A 27,916-nucleotide genomic window follows, 5' to 3' on the forward strand; every position below is an offset into this window, starting at 1 on the left:
CGAATGGAACTTAATATCTCAGGGTGTCTGAATTATATCATTTACGGACCAGTAAAAATATCTAGAATAACTTTTTCTGTGATAAGAACTGCTGAACTTTATATAACTATTAATCCCAACATGTAGCTAATTTTAAAAATGTTAAGGTTATGTTACTTTAAATACATTCTGATTTCTTAACAATCATAGATACGAAAACGTATGTAGAGAATACTACCCGACGACAGGATTATAGTATATTTAATTTTTTGTTTGTTATTATCAGCTAGCAACTGTAAATTCATAATGTAATGATTTTTTCTAACTTAAATAATCATTGATCCCAATTCAACAGTTTTGTACGATTGTCAAGAAGGGTGGACAAACGTCTAAATGATTCTTAATTTTTTACCTTTATAATAATATTGATGTATATCTAATAAACTACATTAGAAGTACATTTATAATAGATTTCTAAAGAAATTTAACAATCAGGATCATATTTTTTCTAAATTAATATTTTTTCTAAAATCATATTTTTTCAAACGTAACTATGTGTGATGTAAAAAACAAAATAACGTGTTCCAGATTAACCTGTATTTTTATACAGTGCTACACACAGGATCAGATTTCAAGCTATTCTGATTTCAATGTATTATTCAAACTTTGTTGTCTTCGAAAGTATTACAGTCCGTTTAGCCTTTTTAATGATTTGCATCTTCCATAAGTAAATAAAAAAAATTCATAAAATTTGTAATGTAATTTTTACTTACTTCTTGCATGTTACCTGTTATAAATTACTATTATTACCTTAATTTATTCATTATGTTTTAATCTTTACAAATTATAGTAACTGTGGCTAAATATTGATGAAATAAATACCTTTTTCGTAAAGTTTTTATTATAAATAGAATATTTTTTTTATCATTTTATGAAAAATTGGTGTTCTTTAGTTGTAATGTACTGTTTGGTAGTTTTTTTTAATAATTTTGCTTAAGGAAGATTATCTATTTCTCTACCAGGCATCTTATTTTTACTTACATATCCTGTACTTTTGTTATATGACTATAAAAGCCAGTTGGACTGCAAGAAAACAAATATTAGTGAAGGCCAAGTGACAACAGAGGTGGTCACTCCTTTTTTTAGTATTAAACAAAGAAGGTAAAGCAGTAAATATAAGAATGATAAAAAAGCTCAATATATATTTAAAATAAAAAAAATTCTCGCAGTCTGAATTGAAATATTCGTAAATGTTACATGGAAATCGAGTTGATTGTTTTACCTTAATTGTTGTAGATATGCTAAACCTTGCAGTATAATTTTCAAAGCCGCCATTACTTGAATATTCTAATTTCAGTTAGAAATTATAGTTCAATAGAGTATAAAGTTTTTAAATTTTTTTATGGTAAACTAAAAATCACCATGTAACATTTAGGATATACAATGAAAACAATTTTGTAAATTACGAGGAGTGTTATTTTTGTTTTTAGGATCTGGAGAATTTTTTTGCATGAATAAACTTTTTTTTAATTAATGAAAAGAAACGGAAAATTGGTTTTTGTTTATAATAATTTTATAGTTATTATTTTATTAATTAAATTGTTAGTAGTGCCCTTTTACTTCTTCTATTCTCCATCTTCCACTTCTTTTAAAATAATTATAATTTGTTTTTTTAATAAACCAAAAAATATGTATATAAATCATATATATATATATATATATATATATATTATAAATTATTCTCTCAAAAAAAAAAAGAAAAGTAAAATGGAATTAATATTTTTTGCTTAAAAGCAACAAACTTTTCTGCATTTTTGTATAATACTAAACTAACGGAGTACATGTATATAAATACTAATTATTCTGGATGACAGGGACAGACGACTAAAATTACATCAAATTTACTTTTTTTAAGCCAGAACTCTACATGTACAGAATTGTTAACTCGCTTAATTTCCGAAACAGTGGCTTTAATTTTTAATAATGGCGTAATGCATTCTATTCTGCATCATCTGAAAACCATCCCACATGGATTGTGTAGTAATATATTTACGGAAGGTTTTGTATACTGACTGCCTCCTTTAATCTTTTTTTTTAAATGAATTAATACATCAAAGAATTTTGAATGGGGCTAGTTTTAAGTATCATTACACCAATTGTAGTAATTAAATTATTATAGTGATATATTTATTAAAATTTATTTCTTAATAAATATTTATTCTAATGATTATTTTATTATGATTAGTTACTATTAAATTGTTTTCCCTCTTTTTTTCATTACATTATACAAATTAGCCGATTCACCAAAATATATTTTTTCTAATTTAAAATGACAATGATAATTTTTAAGTTTTGCCATAAATTACAAACCCATAATACCGCTGAATTATACGCTAGCATGCTGACCTTTACTTTTCTGGCCTTCCAGTAATTTCTAACATAACCCCGTTATTCATATCGGAGATTACTTTCTTTAAAATGACGCCAAATTTGTTTAAAATAAGCGATAAGATTTGCTTAAATTTTAGCATGAGTTTAATTAAACCATACTACAATTTAAACCTGGAAGATAGCATCGAAATCGTTCAATACTAAAAACAAAAATGATAGAAATTTGAATATAAAATATAATCAGCTTGCAAAAATATTTTACAAATACTAAGAAGCTTAAGATTTTGATTACTAATATTAATACTAAGCAAATTTTCTAAATTAAAAAATGAAAATAATAATAATACCAGTATATTATTTCTTTAGTTAAAGTACATAAATCAACACATTACGGATGTGACAAAATCTGTTATTATAACGTATTGTTCAGTCTTCGTTTTGTGGAAGCGGTCCATATATTCAAACTTTTTTTTAATCTTTTGTTCATTTTAAGGTAAAATTTAAGATCAAAAATTTTGTAACTAATTGTTAAAAGATTATATTATTTGGAAATATAGCTTTATTTTAAAAATATCATTTTTTATTACATTTTTTCATATACCATTCGAGTATTATTCAGTAAATTTCAGTCATTTTAAATTTTATTTTTTAATAGAATTCTTGTCATTATTGCCTTTGTCTAACTAATTTTTGCTAACATTGACTTACAAGCTGATTATTATCTGTAATTATATTGATGGTCGTTAACATAAATATAAAACTGCGCATAATATAACTACATGCCATGAGATACTTCGCTAAGATGCGTCAGTTATTTTTTTGAGTTCATCAGTTTTTATCCCCCTCCCACTGGAGCCAGACCCGAAACCAAGCATGAACGCAGCTCCAGGTGGTGCCATGGCCTCAAACTGAGATGCATCAGTTTGCCCTAATTATACGGACGCGTAAAAGAGTAATCATGAACATCAAAATCGCACAAATTAAAGAGCATTAATATATATTATATCGGTTGAATTTCCGTACACATGTTTTAAAACATTAGTAACTTAAAATCAAATTGGAAACAATTAATTTATTTTCTTACTTCCCTTTCACTAAATTAATGTAAAGTTGTTTAGAACTTTTGAAAAATGTTAAAATACAAGCATATAGAAACGTATATTTAGAAAAATATATAATGTGTTATATAAATATTATAATAACAAACTTTGGGATGTTTCAGCAAAAAAATATTGCAAAAAGGATAGAATTGTTTTGATAAATTTGCTATTATTACTTTTTGTACGTTGTATCAAATGTCTGAAATATTAGGGTTTCTTAAAATTTTTATTAATTTTTATAAGCTGTATAATACATTTTTTTTTTGTTTTTGGTCAAATAGTATAATTACAGACGGCTCCGCAAGTGGAGCCATAAGTTAGTCTCAACAAAAAGCACGCCATAAGACGGTTCCTAAGAAACTCTCAAAATAAGTAACACAAAAATAATTACAAATAATCTTAAAGTCCAGATTTCAAGTCCAGTCATGAATCTTTTTTTTTTTGCTTTCTTTTTTCCTGGTGATGGAAGGAATCCCATTTACAGACAGATTGTTGAACTCGCTAACAGGTTCCGCAAGATCTTTTTAATGTGCGTATGTATACCTGCGCCCTACCAACTAAACCTCCACCTCACCAACACCCCTCCCGGGACTAACCCGCAATTAAATATAACACAGCCCCGAGAGGTGCTTTCAAGCATGACAGCTTCGGCATGACAGCTCGGCTCGCCAGTTGGATCTCGCATTTGTACCCTCCCTCTAACCTGCAGAGCGAGATCGTCAGGTCCATCTACGCATCCCTGGTCCCCCATCCCAGAAGCCGGGACTCGGTCTTAACTGTCCCCTCTAATCAGGATTCCCGAGAGGAATTCATTCGGATCTAGGTCTTAACAGTACGGCAGGAGGGTGACAGTCCCCGTACCTCATCACCATCTACCATTCAAACAAGCCCGGACGATTGACAACTCCGTCATAAATCTTAAAAATATTTATCTCATCACCTCATAGATGACAACATCTCATATCTATAGATGCATGTATATTCTAAAATTGAATGGAAAGTCACTAAAATATAAATATAATATGAATTTTTATGGTAATGTTTATTTTGAATAAGTAAGATCTAAATTTTAAAAGTTTATGATAAATGTATTTAAAGTAACTTTATAATTTTTTCCAATTTGAAATATTAAAATACTTAAATTTTTTGAGATTGTTTACTTTTGAATACTTAATTTGTACAGTTAGTGCTTTTAATAGGATTTTTAAATGTGACAATTAACAAATACCGTAAGTTTAAATAATAATATTTAATGTTATAAAATACTTAGAGGATCATTTAATTGTCTAGTGCAACTATGTTTGAATGTTTATCAGCTCTTTTATCTGTTGAATAGAAAATAAATCTGAAGAATTGAATTAATAGATTTATAATCTATAAAAAAGATGGGGTGTAAAATTATTAGTCTAAAATATTGATTTTAATCAATTATTCTCAAATTTTATCTCAAAATCACGTGAATGCGGTTATTATTTTTAAGAGAGTTGTTGGTATTTGATTAATTACTCCCTAATTTTACTATTTTTTATGATTGAAATTATAATGTATTTACTTTTTATTTGTTACATCGATAAAATGTTTCCTGAAAGTATCATTTAATTATTTTATTTTTTCAGTTGCTACATTCAGTTACGTGATTTACATAGTTAATAACATCAGTGCATATTTTGTATTCATTAATTTCATATGTTCCCACCACCTTTATTCATATAAAATTTAATTTGGAAGATTAATTGGAAATACTACGGTTAATGCTGAGGAAATTACTGACACGTGCCAGTAATACCCTTGGCAAACGAATCGTATCCGACGGTCTACGACTTCAACCGAAATGACATCAGGTGTATGTAACTGGTCGCGCGTGAGGACCATTTCATGCACCATTTAACCTGGTCTTTCCTCTTCTATTTGTTAGTATGAGAGACTACTCCTCCGTTTCTTTTCCTTTAACTATAATATTATTATCTTTAATATTATTTTTTATTATAAATAACTTTTCTTTATAACATCCATCCCGTTGTGATTAATTTATATTTTTAATACGATTAATTTCTCATTTTGTTTAATGGGCTATTCATTTAGATTGAATAGTATTTTTTATTAGCTTAAAGAAAGTATACTATCTTTTTCTTCTTAAATAATTTTATTATACGTATTTGATTAAATATAACTTTCATAAAACTGGGATAAAGGTTTTTATAGTACTTTTAAGGATGAGTAATTTTTATGATAATATAAATATTTTTACGTCATATTTAGGATTTTATTATTAAATTAAAAATGTTTGCTCTCTTACTTTATGATAACAGAATTTTATTTGCTTTGCCTTAAAGCTATTCATTTAAATTGTAATTTAACGTTACCTTTTTGAAAGTTGAATTTTATTTCTACTTTAATAATTTTTTTAAATAATTTATAACTTATAATTCTGTGTTATTTTTTAACATTAATTACCGCCGGTTTTTATCAATTACTGTAAGGTACCGTTACTGATCTCGCCCCTATTCACCTTCATGTGATGAAACTATAGATTGAAGGGTAACTCTAACTTAACAACCATTGATTTTCTTTCAAAAAAAAAGGCGGCATAACTTTTTATAATTAAAAGTTTTATTTAGGACTTTAAGAAGATAAAACTTTTAATCGTATTACGTAGAGAGTCTTATTCATGTTACAAGAATGTATCGTGTAAATTATTTTTCTTTCAATAAAGAGATAACTTCTTTTCTCTTTTTTTCTTTTTATTCATGCTACGTGTAAAAATAATACGAGTGCTTAGAGATTTGGTATTAGGTTCAAAGCGTTTCAGTTTTCATAATTTATTGTATACAAAGTGCACTTATTCTTGTGACAAAAAATATTGTAATACTTTAAACATCTGTTCCCACGTTTAGACAGGTCATTGATTGACCTTCCATCAAAACTCCTCATTCGAATACATTCAAAAGTAATGTACAGTACATGTAAGAAAGCACTTACCTTGATTAAGTCCAAAGAAAAACACTACGAATATCACAGTAAAAACGTAAAAATAAAAACAATCATCACACGGTTCTACAAATAACACAAGAAAACATAAAGTAGAAATGAAACAAAGTAACAGGGAAAGCATAATCAACTAGCTTCAAAAGAAAATACGCAGATGATCTACAACGCTCAAGAGAAGTTACATCCTTAGTAATACTAAGAGTCTCTCAGGTCCAAACAAGGAATCTTTTCAGCTACCTAACAACTTTGCTATTGTCTAGAAGATTCACGACAAGATTGTTCACATGGTCGTTAGCCTTAGTTTTTACTTTGATGTAAATCGTTGAATTTCTTACCGAAAGTACGGCAACCCTAGATTGTCATGGATCTCTCTGTTCCACACGAACCATGGAGCTTCTGTTATGCTCCTCACTAATTTGATCTCAAATCGCTGCAAGATTTCAATGTTGTTGGTATTGTTGTACCCCAGAGTTAGATTCTATAGGACCAAATCAGCTTCAAAGTCACTTTATAAAACAGTAGCTTGTTAGTGATAACTGAGATCTCCTGTTAGTAATCAGTAGAGCTCTTTAAACTTTATATTCAGTAGGTTCTGTTTTACCTTCAAATGAATCTTTCATGATAGACAACGATTAGGTGTAGATCTAGGTACTGCACACTGTCAGCACGCGTGTGTAGACTCTATTCAGGTGGATCCGTGAGCAGTTACCTCATTGCTAACGTCATATGAGTAGATTTCATTGGATTTTCTTTCATTTTCCATTTATCAGCCACGTGTTGATTAGGCTCAACCAACATTGCAGCTTAGTTGATGCTTGATTTAGATCGTCATCAACAGCCAGTATCGGTATGTCATCAGCAAATGAAGCAATAGTGGTGTGGTCCAGAGCCGGAAGGTCCGAAGTGAAGATTGAATAGATAATAGGCCCCAAAACTGAACACCCGATTCAGTTTAAAAGAATCCAGACAACTCCTCATTGTACTTAACCTGTAAAAAAGTCCGTCCAGGTAGCTATGGAGAACTAAACACAATGGTTGTGGTAGGCTCATTTTTAGTTTATGAAGCAGACCAGACAGCCAGACCTTATCGAAGGCCTGCTGGACTCCAGAAAGGCAGCTGAAAAATAATTTTTCTCTTCCAAGCATTTTGTGACAACATGAACAATCCTGTCTATCTGTTCAGTAGTAGAATGATCAATAGAAACGCCTAACTGATGATCAGGAATAATTTGTCCCAATTATATTGAGGGCATAATCTTCAAAGAAACAGTCTCAAAATACCTTAGATATAATTAGGCTTAATTATGAGCCTATACAAAAATACATCGTTTACTGGGTACCTGGCTTAGGGATCATTACTACTTGTACTTGTAGTATCTTTCAGTCCAACGGGTAGTACGTTGTACGAAGAATGCCACTGAAATATTACTGTTACTTAAAGTATGGACTTGAATGGAAGCATAACTTTTCTTGGTAATAAAGTCAAAGCCCGGAGCCTTATTTGAGTTCTGGCCCTTCCCAATTACCTGCTGTACCAAAGCTTGACGACAAAGGCTTAACCGGTAGATACATTGGAATCGGGTTAAAAAAGAAATCAAGTGTTTTCTCTTCACTAATACCACGGACGATAAGTAGCTGTAATCCATACGCAGGTGAGTTGCAAATAGATCGACTCTTGCCTGTTGCTTTGAGCCCATGACCAATCCGGCATCTTTAGAGGTGGGAATAGGAGAGGTGGCCGTTTAAAATTCCTCGTAGCTTTCCAAAACGAGTAGTTGTCTCTGTTCAAAAGGGGAAGAGTCTTAAGGTAATTTGTAAACGTCTCATTCTTAAAAAATGTTAGCATACGTTTTAATCTGCGAGCAGCCCTGTTCAAGGACGTCCTACCCTCTCGTCTCCTGCAATATGGCCTCTTAGTTGTAATATGAACCAAACCTCCCGCGGATAGTCCGTTCCTCTCCACTCCTTATGCTTTTCCATAGGTGTTGAGCGTCAAGCTGCTTCCTGCAGTATTGAGGTCAAATACCAGGTCTCATTGTTTATAATAACAAAACATTTTAATGGAACAAATGCAACCAGCTCAACCTCGATCCAGTTTTGATAAAAGGCAGAGTCGATCCTTTAATTGCAAAGGATAGGGGAATTCTTCTTCCTAACCACCACCTTGCTAATTGTAAGCAGGAATGGTGAATGATCAGACTTTGAGTCTTGGGTATTCTTAATCGTAGTGTACAAAGTAAATATACCCAACATGACATAAAAGTCCGGGACTTTAGTCAGATCCGACAGCCAGTATGTAGTTGTAAGCAGGAGATAAAGTTGAGTTGCATGTTAACAACGCAACCTTTTAAAGCCCTAGCTCGCGTAGTTACAAGCCGTGAGCCCCAAAGAAGATGTTTTGCATTCCAGTTACCTTTGCAGTAAAACGGGCAGCCAGCGTTGTCAAGATCTCCGAGAATAAGTCACTTATGATCATTTAGCTAGGTGGATAATAGATCGCCGACAATCTAAAAGGCTCAAGCCAGTCCAGAATCTCACCTAAGGTCGCCTGAATATGGTCGGTGCTGAATCCCGATATTTGATGATGCTTTATCAAATTTCATTTTAGCACCGAAATGCCTCCATGCGCCCTAGGTTTAGATTAATCGTATATAACGTTTGTGCACTAAGACGAAGATAGTTACGATCAGTGAATTGTTTTATGGAGAGTAAGAAAGCATCCAACGATTCAGTAAAAAGAAACTTTTCAAATTTCTGCTGTGGTTTAGCAAGATCTTTAATGTTCCAGGTAGCTATCCTGAGAAGTCTAACCATCAAAGATTTTAGCGATCACCTTGGTGAGCAAACCTATCAGCTTCCCAATTTGTTGAACTAGGAATTCTGTGTTCGATCTTAATCTCTGTAATATGACTTCTGTATCGCCACAAATATTGCCCTCTATAACTGCGTCATAAGATCGGGGAAGATTATATGAATGAGCAATTAGATTCCTAAGCGTCCTAATGAAGGGAAATTGGCATTGCAAAAATTAAAAAAAGCTGACTCTTTGTCTTGACACTCGAGTGGACTAAATCTATTATGTTACACTTTTTTCTGTTTCCTTTCCAGAATATCCTTTTGGATCCTGCATTCTATGGATATAGTTTTCTGGATTGTCTAAGTAGCAAAGCGCAGAAACAGCTGGAATACTTCTGTCCTTCTTAGGATTGTCTGCAGTCCTGTGGCCTTCCACGCATTTGACACAACAGTAAGGTCGCCAACAGTTATTCTTCATATACCCATATTGTGAACAGTGCGTACATTAGCCTGGAGGTCTTCTATGTGTTTCAAAGTTAACATTACATCCTGACCCCGTAGTAGAAAACACCCACCATATGACAGTTGTGGTCGCCAAGCCACCCTCTCCGTACCAAGCCCTTACCGGAGGTTATCTTTAAAATCTCGGCGAAAGACATCTCTAGTATTCTTCTTGCCTCAGTCAGGATGCCACCGATGCGATGCCATATGTGACATTCCAACTGGTGTACTAATATCCCTAAAAAACATCAAAACTAAAAACATAACACATCTTACGGCGGTCTCAAACAAACTACAGTTGACGATGTGCCTTATATTAAATACCTTCCTGTTTTTCTAGTAAGGCTGTAGGTTGACGAAGAAATTCGACACCAGTTTCTTTGCCATTCGATGACGGGCATTAATTATTCACCGAACTTTATATCTGTGTTTCTCAATTTCACCTCTGATTATATCGAAACCGAGACGTGCAATTTCCTCCGTAGCACATAAAAAGCACTCTTGTCTTTCCTCGTCAACGTATGACCAATAAATTTGAAACCAGTTCAATCGGACTAATTGGTCACATACCAGTTCAGTTATTCTTTTATAGATGTCAAAGTTTTTCGAAATTACAAGCAGGTTTTTGGAACCAATAATCTTTATATAGAAGTATCATTTATTTACGACCGATTCTATCAAGTCATAGGGACGGAATCCATTAGTAATGCCACGAAGAATAATCGGGGAGTTGTTTGACTGCATCTTTTACCATTTCTCAACATTAACATCCTCTATCGGCAGGTCTTTATATCTATTTGACAAAGTGAACCCATTGGTCACATAATTAACAGCTAGTGGTGCTCTCGGGGTGCACAGTACTGGCACTGTTTGCCATGGTAGAGAATCCATGTCATCAGCCGTAGCCTAGCTGTCTGAGACATCTACATTGCTCAAAGGAGCAATGTTTATAGAGTAATGTGCATAGCAATATATACATTACCATTGAATATAAATATATTCAATGGAATCAAACATCCACTCTTTCGATTAGATAACAACCAAGACCCACATTAGTGGAACACCTGACTGCTGATCCATCTTCTCACTTCCTATTATAGATTATGGGTTAACCCGGTGAACTGAATAAAATAGAAGGTTTTAGCAACTAATCAAAAAATAATACTTGCAATGCAATATCCTTCAGAAGTGCTACATAATGATACACAAATAAAGTACACCATCTGTTAATTTACAGAAATTATCCGGGAGTGCTCACGCTCTCTCTTTCTTTTAGCTTCCAGAAACACCGTAAGGTATTACTTCAGAGGTTGATTGAGGATGATATGTACGAACGTAAAAGAAGAGTAGTCTTTTACAGTCTCAGGTCGACCAGAGCACTGTTTCCTTTTTTTTTATCTGGTTAAGGGAGTAATTCCATTTATGGACATAGTGTCGAGCTCGCTAACAGGTTCCGCAGCAGAAGTTACGGTGTATGTAGTCTGCGCCCTGCCGACTAAACCTCTACATCACGAGTCCCCCTCCCGAGGCCGGTAACCGCATTTAAGCATTAGTCAGCCCCAGGAGGTGCCTTCGAGCTCAGTGTGTGAGTCCCCGTGCATCATCACTGTCGCTCATCCATGCAAGCACGAATGAACACCAGCTCTGCAGAGGGCTATCTGTCCTCCGTTTGCTCTCCAGTCCGGTATCCTACACCTCACTTCCTGAGCTTTTCGCTGGTATTCTGTGTTCTGCTGGATGGTCTGCACCAGCCACTTGTTTATAAAACTGCTAGATATTTTTGTTTTAAAGTTAAAAGCATTGTTTTAAAGTTCTAAAGTTAACGTATTGTTAAGATAAAAGATTTTGTGTACTGTATTAATTTTTAGAGCATAGCAAATGTTGTCCATTTGGGAAAGAGTAGTTCAGTTTCCACAGTAATTACTACAATTTATTCTCAGAAATTTTTCATGTCTGGACAATCTTACTGCTGAACGTAGCATGGTTAGATTGACTTTTTTTTGTTTTCTAAGGTTTTTACCAAAGTCTATTCATTGGTAAATTCATGGTTATCTTAATCAATATGCGTGACTTTTTTCATCTACCACAAATAAATGTTTTCGCAACAAAAATGATATTTAATGCTTAATTTAATTTTTTTTTTTAATTATTTTATTGTAATTTTATTTCGGTACATTTTTATTTGATGTGATTTCGCAGGACATATTTTGTATACGAATTTCTCTTCATTTTTTTCATATTGTCTCCAACAGGTTTCATTAACATATTTTACTGTTATGAAGGGTTTTCTTAAAATTGAAGTATGTTTTATGATTTATTTCTTTTAAAAGTTAATCAATGTGTGTATTCTGTAATGTTTTTTAAGGCAACTTAGTTTTTTTTATAATAACTTCTTTAAATTTAAAATGAAACAAAAATAAATATAAAATCCAAAATTAAAAAAATAACAAAAAAAGAAAACAAAAAATATAAATCTTAGACAAAAAGTCAAAATAGTAATGTAAATAAGCAGAAAGTAGTACAATAAAAATTCAGATACTCAAACAGCAAAAAATATGTAATTATTATTACCTTAGTTGGTATTAATTTCTTATAAATGTTATCGTCATTTAATTAATTTCTTTATTTACAATGATTCACATTTATATTCTTATCTTTTTTGTTGTAACACTTTTTATACGTATTTTTCCTTTTTACTCAGTCTTACAGATTGCAATAAATTTACCCCTGTATAAATCACGGTTACGTACGTTGAGTGAGTATCGTAAAAGAAAGTATTCTTTATTTTTCAAGAGTGGAGAATGGATGTCAACCTATCAGGACGGTTCTGATTGGAGGATTTAAAATAAACCATACTAATGCGTTCCGTACTACTAGCACTGGTATATTATCAAAATATTCGGTTACAACAATTCAGTTCAGTTTATATTGTAATATTTTACTTACGGTAACTAACTCAGTGAGACTCTACTCACATTTTTCTATTTTTCTATAATTGATGTAATTTAAGTTTATTTCTTATTCTTAGAGTATTACAAATACTGTTAGTCTCTGCCTACCTGTTAGTCTCTCAGTGGAAAGACAACTTTCATTGAGTTCATTACTTTTTTTATAAAGTGTTCTCAACATTTACCTGACTCTTTAATCTTTGGTCAGGTTGAGCTCACGATCATAAACTGAGGGATTATTATTATTTAATAATTATTACAAGATATCAATTAATACTTTTTTTAGAAAATTAACTTAAAAAGGACTGAATATTTGTTATATTCAGTTCTTTTTATATTAATTTTCTAAAAAAAACACAGGAATTGATAACACGTATTAATTATAATCACTTAGTTAATGGTCGGGAGCTCAATGGGACCAAAGATTATAATCAGTTAAATACTGGGATCACTTTATTAAAAAGGTAATAAATGGAAAATCTACCAATATGTTTTAAACTTTAACTTTTAATTACTTGTTGCTTATTGTACTAAATTTACGGAATGCATATCGTTCTCATAATACAATGTTCATTAGTTTAAATATGAATTTTTCTACATTTCTATTTAATATTTTGGAATGTTTTCATTTAAAGCTTTGCTATACTAGTTGTATATTGGTTAAATATGCGTTATTTGATGCCGATGAGGAGATAGCTGGATAAATCAAGGTTACAGATTTTTTTCCAGTAACATTCACCATCATATAGACTTGCACTTGATTAAAATATTTGGAAGTGCTCTAAAATAACATTTAAGAATTTAGATACCTTTTATGTGACTCCCAGTTTAATGTCTAGTATAAAAAAATAAGCTTAATTTCGCTTTTATACGTAATTAATTCTCGTAAATATTTAATGAAAGGTATGAAAATTTCAGCTTATTTATAAAACCCCGTAGGGTGTTGTTAGATACTCCATTGAAGTTAACAAAAAAAATTATAAAACGAATCTCAGAATTAATAATGTGAGATTATTTTATAAATTAATATATTTTTTCTATTCTTGAAGTTTAAGAACTTTTTTCATGTAAAATCTATTTAATTTTTTTTTAAACTCTTTGGTTCATTAACAAGTGTAATTTAGTGCCTTTAATTAATTTCTTTTAAAAATCTATATCGGTAATTTAATTTACCTGCTTTCTTTGATTACGATAATGAAATTATTTGATCCGCATGATATCATATCATTATCATTATTTTAAGAATTTTATATTAATCACAGAAAAAACATTTAGTTACTTCTAACTTTCTATGTTAATATAACTTATTATTAAACGTACTTAATAATAAGTAGAATTAAAAATAAAATCACTATTGGAAATCTTTGTAGAAATAAAATTCAAAATGCCTACATTTATTTATTTTTTTGTAATCTTTTACTTGGAATTGAAATTGATTTGATTTATGAAACCATGATAATTTATTGTTTTAATGTAAAAATTAAATTAAAAATGTGATAATTTTATTGTAAACTGAATAAATTTTAATATAAAAATTTATTAACGTTAAAATTTTTATTGTTTATGATTTTATGCTTTAACCCTTTGCTGGTCGCGTATGCGGAGTCAGGACGCCACATTTTATATGTAGATGTTTTAAAAAAATTGATGGTACTAGGTAATCTTATTTCTGATACTTACTCAAAGAGAGAACGTCCTGTGTACGTCACTTCTTTGCACCGCGGACCAAACATCACCACGAAACCTTAAAATGTAAGTAAATTTATTCATTCTTAATTTAAAAACTTAATATAGAGTGGTTTTACTATTATATTTTGTAGTATTACACTGTAGTATTCTATCAACAAACTAATATGGATTCAAAAAAATTCAAATTTCTTCATTTTCTATTTCATTTATTCTTTGTGTTACAGGGAGAAAAATTGCATAAACCCTTTATAGTCTCATGAGAGAACTTTCAAGTGAAAAAAACACTTATAGACATTTCAGATTGTGGTATTGAAGATCCGAACGATGTAGATTTCGAAGTTGAAGAGCTGCTGAAGAGGAAAGCCAACAAAGTGATTCAGAGCAATCCCTGGGTGAAGACGAGAAGAAAGATGAGGGTATAGAAACTGAAGAAACAGATTGCAGATTTTATGTTGGAAAAGACTTAAAAACGTTGTGAATGTGTTCTCCTCTATCATTACCAGCTAAAAAAAAATTATCGAAGTATTTCCTGGCTCAAGAAGAAATGCATGAATTAGATGGTTTCTTATTTTTATCAGTCATTATATAGTTTGGATATGACTAATAACATTGTTGTAAACACAAACAAGTATACTGATAAAAAGTAGACTGTCAATTATTCGAGGTCTAGAGTGTAAATACACAAGTTGATAAAAAATTATGACATATTTGGTGCACTTTTCCTAATCACTGTGATGAAAGGTTTTCTGAAAGCTTTGGTAGTCTGACGGAACTGGAACGACACTTCTTAGATATAACTTTAGATATAACAGACTTCTTTTTTAATTTATATGCATAAGATTTGACGACATAACGACAAGACCAAGAATGTGAGAATACAGATAAACCTGCGGCAATAGGAAATTTTCATAGCTCGTTTGTTTCTAACTGAAAAAATAGTTATCCCGGTGAATTCGTTACAATAGACGAAATGCTTATTGCATTTCGTGTAAGTGTGGCTTTATTCAGTACTTATCTAACAAGCCAGCAAAATATAGGCTGAAACTGTATGCCATGTGTGACAGCAGAACCTTTCATACTTGTAACATAGAAATATATTGTGGAAAACGAATAGACGGTCCGTTTTTGACATCAAATTAGCCATTTGATGTAATTAACAAACTGGTTGAACCAATTCATTCATCCAACAGAAATTTAACCATAGACAATTGGCATAGTAATTGTGTAAAGTTTGCTGTTTACTTGAAAATTAATTTACATTTCTTGGTACATTAAGGAAGAATAAACAGCAAATTCCCTCAGAATTCCAAGTAGACAAATCTAGACCAGTAGGATCTAGGTTATTTGGCATTCAATATGACACACCTCTTATTTCTTATGCAACCAAGAAAAAGAGGGTAGTTATATTACTTTTCATAATGAAGGCCACAGATAAATTTGATGATGAAACCAATAAGCCTTTAGCTATTAAAGATTTTAATCGAACAAAAGGAGGTGTTGATACGGTTGACCAGATATGCTCAATCTACAGTACAGCAAGGAAAACGAGGCGTATGGTTATCGTTACGGTATGGTGTGTAAATATTTTTTCCGGAAACTAGATATATGTGGAATCAATTACCAAAATATTTTTTCCTAGAGTAATCCACAAAAGATTTGTTGTTTAACCCACAGAAAATATAAATATTTAACTAATTTATCAATGTATGTAATCAACTGATGGAAGAAAACCTAAAAGCTCTAAGTTTGACGTCCAAAGGAGCTTTCAATTGTTTTATCAAAATTCAAATCTCTACTGGAATCATAAACAGAAACTGCGCACAAGAAAATGTATTACTCTTTGAGAAACATAAAAATACGAAGACAGGTGTAACATGCCAAACTGCAAAAGAAATAACTGCCGGAATCACATCCTCCATGAAGTGACTTATAATCTATGCCGACAGCAAGGAACAAATGAAGATGAAGATAAGTGTGATTTTTAAATTTTGTATGTATAGTTTATTTGTCAGTAATCGAATATTAAAGATTAAAAACCCACACTTTTTAGACTTTTTTGTTGTTTGTTTTGACATAACTAAAATTATTTGTTTCAATATTAAGTAAAATTTTTTTGTATTTAAAATAAATAATGTGGATTTCATTTGTGGGTGTTTTATTGAAAACAACCAATAATTTTATGACAAAAAAATAATTAGGTAGTTTATTCCTTGTAAAACATACGAAAGATTAATACGCGTTCCAAATACCGCTACGCGTCCGATAGTGCGTCACGAAAAGGCGCGCCCGGTAAAGAGTTAAACATAATTTATAAATTTATGAATAACCCATTTTTTTTTTCAGTTTCCATCTATTTTAATAATTGAAAAAAATTCACAGAAAAAGTATAAGGTCGAATAATCACTCTTGAAAGTAATCAGATTAGATTCATTGTGATTGATTATCCTTTAGTGAATTATTAATGAAAAAAGGTGGCTTGTTTTAAAACTCTTTCCTCATTTCCATTTTGCCTAAAAAGCCGTTCCCATTTCACATAGCTCTTTTGTATCTAAAAATTGAATAAGTATATTGGGAATTTTCTGTTAATTTTTGTTATACTACATTACAATAATTAATGCTATACAATAAACCTATTGATTACTAAATTACTGGACTAAATTATGTAGATTACAAATATACGTTTAATTTTACAAAATAGTATATGTATCATTTAAGTATATTATTTTAGGTTTTTTTTTATAATTCCTCTCATTGAGGGTTAAATATCACATTTTCTTTTTTTGTGATATTTGAATAGGTTGTTTTCTCATTTTAAAAGTATTATTTAATTTTATTCAATAGTATTATTTAATTTTATTCAATAGTATTTTGTTAATCGCACAATTTAAACTATATCGTTAATTCATCAGCAGTGTTAATCAGCTGAAAGTAGCAATAGTTGACCATAAAAATTGAAAGGAGTAGTAGCGTTTTGGACTTTCATCTGGAGGTCCCAGGTACGAATTTTGGTTAGGCATGGCATTTTTACACACGATACAAATCATTCATCTCATCCTCTGAAGCAGTACCTAACGGTGGTCGTGGGGGTAAAAAAAAAAATGAAAGTACCTTTAGAAATATGTACCTATAAACAGTAATCAACTCGTTTTAATTTTTTAGTAGGTTGGTGATAAAAATGATAATTCTGTCAACAAAAAAGCAACATTAAAGTTAATGAAAAGTTTAATTTTACAAATAGAATGAGGAGATATAAAATGTGGTGCCGCACGTATACAGATATTTCAAAATCGCAGTCGTAGTTATTTCACAATTCTCCGTAATTTCGTTTACATTTAGGGCAATGTTTCAGAAATAATGAGAAAATAGCAGCTGTTCCCAAAATTTATGTAGAGGAGTTAGAGTACTCCTAATTGTCACTAAGGAATAGCTATTCCGATCTGTAATCCGGTCACTAAGTACAGCGGTCTGGTAGTAAGAAAAAGTTGACTAATAAAACTCGTATTACATTAGTGAGATATTCTAAAATATTCACCATAAAACAGTGTTTCTGATCAAAAATACCTTCTCAATTTCTTTTTCACGTCTTAAATAAACATTTTAACCAATATTACACTAAATATTGATGATTAATCATACTAAAAGAGTTTCAACTTAGAATTATTTAATTATAAACTACTTATAGTTAATAAACAGATAAATAATAAAAAAATACTAAAACTACTTGTGGAATATATTTTCAACCTAAATATGTTTTAAAATAAATACTTTCTTTTCTCAATAGGTTGAGGATATTCATAGTTTTTTTGTTGTTTCAATGTTTCATTTACAGTTAGTTTTCTATATATATATATATAAGTAAATTGGATGAGAAATCAACGACTTGAAAGAGAAAGTTTCCATTGAAATCCCCTCAAAAGAATACATATAAGGAATCGTATATATTATCTGAGAACAGCAAATGAAGTACTATGCAATATCATAACAAAAAATAAAAAAACAATGTAGAACAATATGAAATAACACAATAAAACGTAATTATCTTGTCGGAACCGCCGGTAACGTTTTCCTCCAGACCCATCTGGCATACAGATGACAACCAAGATGCCGCGATAGGCTTACCAAAGGGGGTAGTTCCTCTCATCGCAACGGGTTCTGGGAAAGGATTTATGTGGGCGAATATAGGTCAAATGACCATATTCTCCTGCTACTGCTCCTCGAACTCGGTAATGGAGGAGTATCTGATCTTCTTAGATAATTTATTCTTTGATTTGACCAGACACCGAAACAGCAACATAGTAGTGGCTGGGGATTTCAACGCCAAATCACCCGAATTTGCTGGCACAACGGACAGTGTAAGAGGACAACATCTGCGAGACTGAGTAGCCGCCATAGGGTTACTCTGCATAGATAACAACACAGCAATGACGTGGACAAGAGGATCCTCTACCTCTGTACAGGACCTAACCTTTGTACGCGCAGACAGAATGAACGAGTTCACAGATTTGCACGTATTGGAAGAAGAATCTCTCTCGGATCACCTATTTGTAGAGTTCCGAACAACAACACCGGGAATGAATCACAAGGAACGCAAATTCGTTTCTAAGAATGAGTACACCCACTTCGGCGAGCTTATACCGGCACGTCTGGTAGGCGCACTGACACCTAGGGAGTTCTTGGCAATTAGTACAGGATGATTGTGAATCATCAAGAGTATACAACAAATTCCAACCGTCCTATCACGCATATTGGTAGGCCGCTGAAAGAGAACAGCTGAGGAAAATGGCCTGGGCCTGCTAGGCGAAGCTATCAGAGGGCAGATAGACGAATCCCACAGCTGCAGCTAACAGCTGCACGTATTAGATTTAAAGCAGCTAGAGTGGCATACAAAACGGCCATAAAGATCGCAAAGAACGCTTGTTGGAGGGAACTCTGCGAAGAAGTGGACCGAAACCCATGGGGGAAAAGTTACCGTATTGTTTCCAGGAAGTTCGGGAGGACAGCCCCGGTATTAACGACTCAGAAAGTACAGGAGACAGTTGAGACACTATTTCCGAAGCGAAATGACTTCGTCAGGGAGGAGATTGTAATAGGGGAAACAGAATTGCTTAGCATGGAAGAACTTAAGACAGCAGGGAGAAATCTGAAACCTAAGACGAGTCCAGGCCCGGATGGGATACAAGTGGAAGTAGTGCGAGTTTTAATTGAGAAAACACCGGCGGAACTCCTTCAAATATTTAACTCCATGCTAACGGAAGATTATATACCATCAGAGAGGAAGGAGTCGCGACTTGTACTACTTCTGAAACCAGAAGCTCCAGCTAATGCTTACCGCCCAATATGTCTAACAAACACATTGTGCAAGCTGCCGGAAAAGATGATAGACGTCAGACTGAAACAGCACGTAGAAAACGGCTTTAGGAAAAGGAGATCAGCTCCAGACACTATGAACAGTCTTCAGTCTGGCATCAGAGGTAGCAGCTGGAACCAGGTACACGAGGAGAATTGCAGTGGTCATACTATTGGATGTGAAGAATGCATTCAACTTGCTGCGCTGGGAGGCCATATTCTAGACCCTTAAGGGTAGGGAGGCGATCGATAATGGCATTAGACCGCTCATGCAAAGATAGGTATGGAGGATAGGTATTTGTTCTATGACACCGTTGACCAGAGGTTCCGCATGGCCATCACATGCGGAGTGCAACAGGGCACTAAGACTGATCTTAGAACCCACCCTCTCGAATGCCGTCTTCGACGATATCCTCCGCCTTCAACTACCTGAAGGAGTGACTCCAGTAGCTCGAGCTGATGACCTCGCTCTTGTGGTCTCGGAAAGAACAGTTGAAGAAGTGACCACGACGGCTAATGAGGCCATAAGGCGATTACAGATGCGGTTGTTGGACAAGGACAAAATGGCGAGGGGTGAGGGATAGCCCTACAATAACACTGTAGAAGAAGGGTGATTCCAAACCCCTTCCTGGAAAGAAAAGACTCAGAACCGCCACAGCGCTCTCTACGGAGCGTACGTGGTAGAAGCATGAGGCATAAAGACCGAGACCTGGCCTTTGGGGTGAGGGGCAGGAACGACATAGTCGAGCTTGGCCATCTCATTTCAAAGGTTAGAGGAAGGCAAAAATAAAAGATACAAACCGGCGAGCTGACCTGTCGTACCGGACGTACTGCCGGCGGACGGGAACGCCCATCTGAGTTAAAAGGACAACCTCCTGAGCTGTGCTAAGCTTAATCCTGCAGTATCCAGCTCGAAAGGTAGGAGGAAAGAAAGGCAGAATCAGACTAAACTTTAAAGAAAGGCGTAACAGTCTTTAAAGGCTCGTAAAATAAGGTAGGAATATCCGGTAAAGCCAGGTGTAAATAATTCCAGGCAATTCAAAACAGGTTAAAAGGTAGAAAGGTATTGGGAAATGGGACGTGGTAGGACATTTCTATGAAAAGATATTTTAATAATTAGTAAAATAAAACATAAAACAAGCGTTTTCATTAATTTACAAAAATCATATCAAGCAATGTTATTTCAGAACTTGTTTTATTTTGAGTTTTTACAATTGCTTTCAGGGTATATCCGATACAGGTGGTTCGTTTCAAACTTTTCATTAAAAATAATGATATTCTGTCGTTCAGTGGAGAAAAAAGGATTACATTATCTAAAGACAGGTTTCTAAAGTATTTTTTTACAAAATTAAATCGACCTTACCTGACAGGTGTCTAGAAAATTCAACGGAAAATTTTCATTTTCTTTTAAAAAGTGACAACCCTCTCAAGTCTATTTATTATCCGTGTTAATATAAAAATATTTTTCTTTACGTTAAGTTGTTTTATTTAATTATCACATGCAAAATAAATATCTGTTTACTTGTATAATGAGAATTACACATATTTTTTTTTCTTATTTATATTGTCAGTTTGTTTCCTTTTTTTAATTTTCTATTTTTCTCTACTCTCTTTCAGTGGTCTTATTTTTTTCAAAAAACACGATAAATATATTGACTATTCTTTCTTCCGACTACTGCAAAATCCGTTTCTTTGGATTAGGAAGGAATTGGTTTTTACTATTTATATATTGTCTAAGTACAATTTGTCAGTAGTGCTAAACTTTTAATAAAATTTAATTTTGGCTATGATAAGGTTCAATTAATTCTTTTAGCTTATGTTTGTTAAAAGATCTAAGAATGAAATTCTGCATTTTGATCATTTTATGATGATCCTTTAGTTATATAATGTAGAAGTCTCTCAACTACTTTTATTTCTACGATTATGATTCTATTATCAATAATAATTTGTTATGTTTTCCGCGGTTTAGTGTGTTAATACTGCAATTCAAAGTAAACGCTTATGAGAAAAACTTCTTTATACGATTTCGGGGCAATTACCGATTGCACATATGTTTCTGCTTGCATATGTTTAGGATTGCATAACTCCTGTTGCTGCACTATAAAAATTAAATTTTAAGGTATTGCATTATTATACTCAAATTTTAGTTTGTTCTTTCAAGGGATCACCAGTTTGATCTATTCAAACAGGTAGGTAAGATCAATAGATTTGTAATGAACTATGAAGTTAAGAAAAGCTGATGAATGTGTAAAAGGAAAACTTTTTTCCGGGCATAATTTAAATACAACTAAATCGCCTGACGATAGAGACAGTACTATGCAAAATATTATTATTTTAAATAACCTATTGCTATTACTGTAACAAATTTTATAACTGCATTACGTTTAATTATTGTCTTTCACCCTCGTATATTGTTTAACCACTATCATTCATTCATAAGACTGAAAATTAATTTTATCATTGTTCGTAGCTGGAGAATTAACAGGGATCTTCCTGTATTGTGGGAATGCTATTTTTCCCCTAAAATAATAATAAATTTTCTTTTATACGTATATAATATTGAATAGACTGATAGGGAATTTTGTGTATAAATTTTAAAAATAAAACATTATATCGATTAGATAAGCTCTTTCAACTGGATATGACGAGAGATTACTTGTCATTCCTGACACAATCTCTTCAGTATTGTGACGAAATAAGCCATTATTCACATTTTTATATCCGTCCTGGTAGAGAAAAGCTTGCTTTTTATTCTACTTTATTCTTTTTGCCTATTGTTTTTAAATTTATTTTACCAGTTTTCAGAGTTTTTCTTAGTTTGTAACGGTGTTCAGTGAAGTAATTCATAATAGTAGCAGAAGAATAATAATAGCTAATTTTATAATTTATATAAATATATATTTAAACTAATTTAATATTTTTAATAGGACTTTCAGGTTTGAACTTTTGAAGGCTACGTAGTGTTTAAACCTTATTTATACTAACACTAACTTTATTTTTAGGTATAAAAAAATAAAAAATTAATAATGATAACTGATTATGAACATAGTAGTACCGGAATCACGGGTATAAAAATCATTACTAATATTCTGAACACAACAGTAAATTGGTGGGTGGATCAATTCAATCGTCTGTTGAAGTGTTCTTGAAGAGAAACACCAATGTAACCAATGTTAAGATGTTTTGGGTTACAGTTTTTGGCTTTCTCATTTTTTTTCTAGAGAAAAATATGAACATTATCGCGTTCATATTTACCAGTGTACTATCTATCCCTCAGGTCCTTATTGATGTATGAATAAAAAAAACATTCTGAATTACCTACATTTTATAGATATTTTTCTAGTTTTTCCTCCTTATTTCCCCCTATTTTCTTCTTATTTTTCTAGTTGTATTACTTAGATCCAACGGTTAGAAATAATAAACATAAATAATTTAAATAGTGGTAGCGTCTCGGCCTTTCATTCGGAGGTTCCGGGTTCGAATCCCGGTCAGGTATTGCATTTACATACACGCTACAAATTATTTATCTCATTCTTTGAAGCATTTCTTACGGTGGATCCGGAGGTTAAAAAAAAGAAAAAAATTTAAATAACACAAAAATATAAATTTACAAATTTTCCTGTAAAGTCTTCTAAAATACTCATTAAAATGATAATTCTGTATTAAAAAGATAATAAATCTTGAAATTGATTGCAATATCATTAAAATGTTTAAAAAATTAATAGTCCGTAAATAAAGACGTATTGTTTCTAAAGGGAAAAAATTCTATTTAAATTTTTATTTAATTTGCATAGTAAGTGCATACAATAATCATAAAATGTTGATGAGATTTAAATGCTCTCATAAATCATGAAACGTTTAAAAAATTATTTATCCCTTCCTTTTTAAGTATTATCAAAATACTTACAAAATATATCCTTAAGTAAATACGACCTTAGTCATAATCTAAATCCAGTACTTAAGTATAATTATTGTAATTTAATGTGATTGGCGTTAAAAATTGTCTTTTGATAAACGACGATTGTACTGTATATAAACCAGTAATAAAATAGATTGTATTTTATTTCTTTTGTCGGTAACTTCAAGTCACAAAATCAGTAAAATTTGTATATAATGTAAGATTCTAGATAAAGATATAAAATGTTTTTCTTGATCGGTGGTAATACTGAAGCATTCTGTATCCAGTTCTATCACTTTACAAATTATAAATTCTAAAGCTAGCCAGTAGCAATATAAACTAACCATATCTTTCAAAATTGGATAGAACAGAAACGCAGGAACTTTTATCACATCATTTATGATCATTAGACATTATCAGTCCACATTAGATGAAGGCCTCTATTAACACCTTTGCCTGTATTTAATTTCTCGAAGCCCTTTTCGTGGGCTTTTGATGTCACTTTTCCAAAATATTCTAAAACATTTAATCTATAAAAATCAAACAAAACTAAAGTAGTCTATTTTTAATTTATCCTACAACCTTTTTTTTTTAAATAGATAGCCACTTAAGCAATTGAACCGATAATTTATTTCTTCACAACATTCTCTTTTAAACAAATATTTTTCTATTTGTATTACTTAGATCTAATGGTTAGAAATAATAAACATAAATAATTTAAATAACACAAACATTTCGCATTACAAATAAATAATTTCTAGAATTAATTGAACCTCGAAATTAATTAATGAAGATTTTTGTGATATTTGTTATAAGAGAATACTACTTACTATTGCGCATGATGACTTCAAATGTTACTTGATAAAAAATAAATTATCATTTTTAATAATAAAACAAACAGTAATAGATGTTGATTGTTTATTATGTGTGTGTGTGTGTGTGTGTGTGTGTGTGTGTGTGTGTGTGTGTGTGTGTGTGTGTGTGTGTGTGTGTGTGTGTGTGTGTGTGTGTGTGTGTGTGTGTGTGCGCGCGCGAGAGAGAGAAAATACTTAAACTGTAATTATAAGTTACAGTATATAACTATATTATGATGTTGATTTCTTAATTAGAAATATGGTTTATTATATGTATCTTGTTATATATAGACTAAAGCTTATTTAGTGAGTAAGTACACTGCACTGGTTTATTACGTCTTTGTGTTTCAGTTGACGAAGTCGGAAAGTGAATGAAATCCATTATGTAAATGCAGAGTGAGGTCGTGCTGAGCGGAAAGCAATAAAGCAGATAGGAAGTCGTCAAACAGTGCTTTGTGTGTGTGTGTATGTGTACATAAATATATATATAGTATAAGTATGTGCTATATAGATAGAATGGGCGTTCAGTGTGCTAAAGATGTGATCTAACAACTCCATATATCAAGCCTTCTAGAACCGACCCGGTGAAGCCATGTACTGGCCGCTCAGGTAAGACGACAATTCTATTATTAATTATTTATAATCACCTTTCTTTCGGTTTATTTTTATTATGTAAATTTTTTTTAATGGCTTAATGTCTATTCTGTAATTAAGTTACTGTAAATATTAGTTTATAAGATTTCATCTCATTCATAACTTTTGACACTAATTTTTATCCCTTTATATGACTTAAAAGAATTTGTTGCTTTGCGGCTCTTGAATTGTACTATCTAGAAGGATTAAAAGTAAAACCGGTAGACTGACATTTGTGTGTTAACTAAGTGGTACTTCATTGATACAATGCCACAAAAACCCAATGGTTTTATAGAGCAGAGAAATGAGTTGAATACTATTATTTATATACAACCAAAATAATCCTTATTTTATGAATTATAAGCCTTCTGAGGATTCACTGAGCCATTAGAGTCTATAAGCCACTAGAATAGTAACTACGAAAAAGGTACGTGATTTTTATTTTTAGTATTATATGTTAGATACAGAATTCTGTAGTATTTTTTTTTAATAATAGGTTTTAACTTCATCACATAATAATAATGTACTACTGTAATAAGACCTGATGATAGAAACTTGTTCGTGAAACACACAGTTTGATCAAAGTAAAGAAGTTGAAAGAGGAATTTAAACAAAGGTATTTATAAAATATTAGAAAAAAGATGATTTAAAAAAATATATAAATAATTTTCTTACAAATAAAACAGAAATTTTTCTTCCATAAGGTCATTTCTGAGATAGTTACGCGGGTCTATCTTCGGTGGACCCAATAGTCGATTTGGACAAAATATTGTAAAAATATAGTAAGTGTAAACGTACTATAAAAATGATGATATCAAAACTTTTGAATAATATGAAATTTACTAACCCATAAATTTGGCTGAAACAACATATTTAAGCTAACAAAGATCAAATTTACTCACTTAAACTAAAAGCAATTATTTATCCAACTCAGATATCTTTTAAAAAGCATTCAGTTAAATAAAAGGATTTCTATCGTAATAAAATTTTGAGTATACAACTAAATAATATTTTGTAAAAAAACAAGTAATTGAAAATAAAACTATATATAACTCCTTATTTATTAAATTTTCTTATTATAATTAAAAAACCGTTTCCTGTAACGTTTAATTTTCTCAGAATTAAACCACGGTAGCTAATTCGAAGTCTTGCCTCGTAAATGTATAATCACATCTGTTGAATTATACTATTTTATCATACCTATTAGTCGAAAATTTAAGATTTTTTTCTTGTGGATACTTTTCACATATTATTACTGTTTTGGGATATACTGTTATCGTAAGAGAATCAGTGATGTTTTTTATTTTTAATGTAGTGATGTATTTCTCTGGTTGCTTAGGTTCAGCTTTATTGTGGAGTTTATCTTTCTCTTCTTTCATAGTACTGTATTTGTAATAAACGTATTAAGGCACCTGACTTTGCCAGGCAAAACAGAAACTTGAGACTTTTTTTTGCAGAGACTTATATACAGTATTATATGCAACGTTAATAAACTAACTTGACCTCAACATTCCTCATCCCCCGGCTACCCGCTGCAGTCACAACTTAACACATACTTAGAGATAAGATGTAGTATAGCGTAATAAGAAATATTTATAACTGAAATCATGTTAATTATATAAAATTAATAGAAAAATAATTTTTAATTTTCGTAATTTTAAAATCATATTAGAAAAAACTTTTTATGCTGAGTAAACTAATTTTTTCTCTATTGAATAATATTTATTCAGTATGATTTTTAACTTAAGCTTTGTTAGATTTATGGAAGTTTTTAGGTAAATAATGCTATTACAAATTACTGAATTCAATATCATTTTCCTAAATTTATATAAATAACTCCTCGTTTGTAAAATATACCGAATTATTTTCATTGCAGCTTTTTTTTTTTAAAGGGATATCAATTCAGTTCAAATTTGGGTGATTTTATATAGTTAGAATGTTTGAATTTATTGTATACATAGTATCGAAAACCAATCGTTTTGCGGTAGATTGTTGATGCTGTACCGGTAAAAAATTGAGTTCTTTCTTGCTGGTAACTATAAAATACTTTTTTCTGAATAAAGAGACCTATTCTTATCTTAGCGTTCTTATTTTCTCATGTGGTATAAAATCTATGACTATAAATAACATTTTAGCACATTCTATATCATATTTTCTTACGTTATAAAATATTATATATTAAAATTAAGAATTTTAAAGACTTATTTAAGTCCAAGCTATTAAAGATTATTATTTAAAAGCCTATTTAATCGTTATTTTATTGTACTTTTTAAAATGTATTTTATTAAGATTGTTTTATTTTTCTTTTATTAAAAATATCAATGGGTCTATAAAAAATTTTCTTTTTATGACAAAAACTTATCACGATAAATGCATTGTTAAAAATCTGTATCTTGATATAAATAACAAAAAGAATTTAAAAAAAAAATACATAAGAGACTGCAGTTCAATTACGTATGGTTTAGTAGAATTAAGGAATATGTATTACTTTTTTATATAAAAAATAAAAAAACTAATTCTTTAAATTAAACTTTTTATTTAACTTTCGCACAAAAATATTTATTATTACGCTATAAAAAACCAAATTAAAGTTGAATTTATCTCAAATTAATATCAGGTTTACATCTAATTAGTTATTTTATCATAAATAAAGTTATATAATTACAATACTCTGACTGTTTTTCTAAATAGCTTTTCTTTTTTAAACATAAAAATAAATATCTTTTATTTTTTAGCATAAAAACCAGTTTTGTGGTTATTGTTGGTAATTATTTATGCACTATATTATTTATG

At 31.2% G+C, this 27,916-nt stretch overlaps 1 protein-coding gene across 2 annotated transcripts in view; it reads left to right on the forward strand.

The window, feature by feature from the left end:
• Positions 1–27,916, forward strand: part of loh (thrombospondin type 1 domain containing lonely heart) — a 1,319,035-nt gene that overhangs the window by 76,213 nt on the left and 1,214,906 nt on the right. For both annotated transcript variants that reach the window (XM_075360455.1, XM_075360456.1), the window contains exon 2: positions 24,842–25,099. In XM_075360455.1, the coding sequence (XP_075216570.1) occupies positions 25,083–25,099 (17 nt within the window). In that variant the 5' untranslated portion in view covers positions 24,842–25,082. The remainder of the gene's footprint in view (positions 1–24,841; positions 25,100–27,916) is intronic.

This window comes from Lycorma delicatula, chromosome 3 (assembly GCF_047948215.1).
Source record: "Lycorma delicatula isolate Av1 chromosome 3, ASM4794821v1, whole genome shotgun sequence".
Lineage (NCBI taxonomy): Eukaryota > Metazoa > Arthropoda > Insecta > Hemiptera > Fulgoridae > Lycorma > Lycorma delicatula.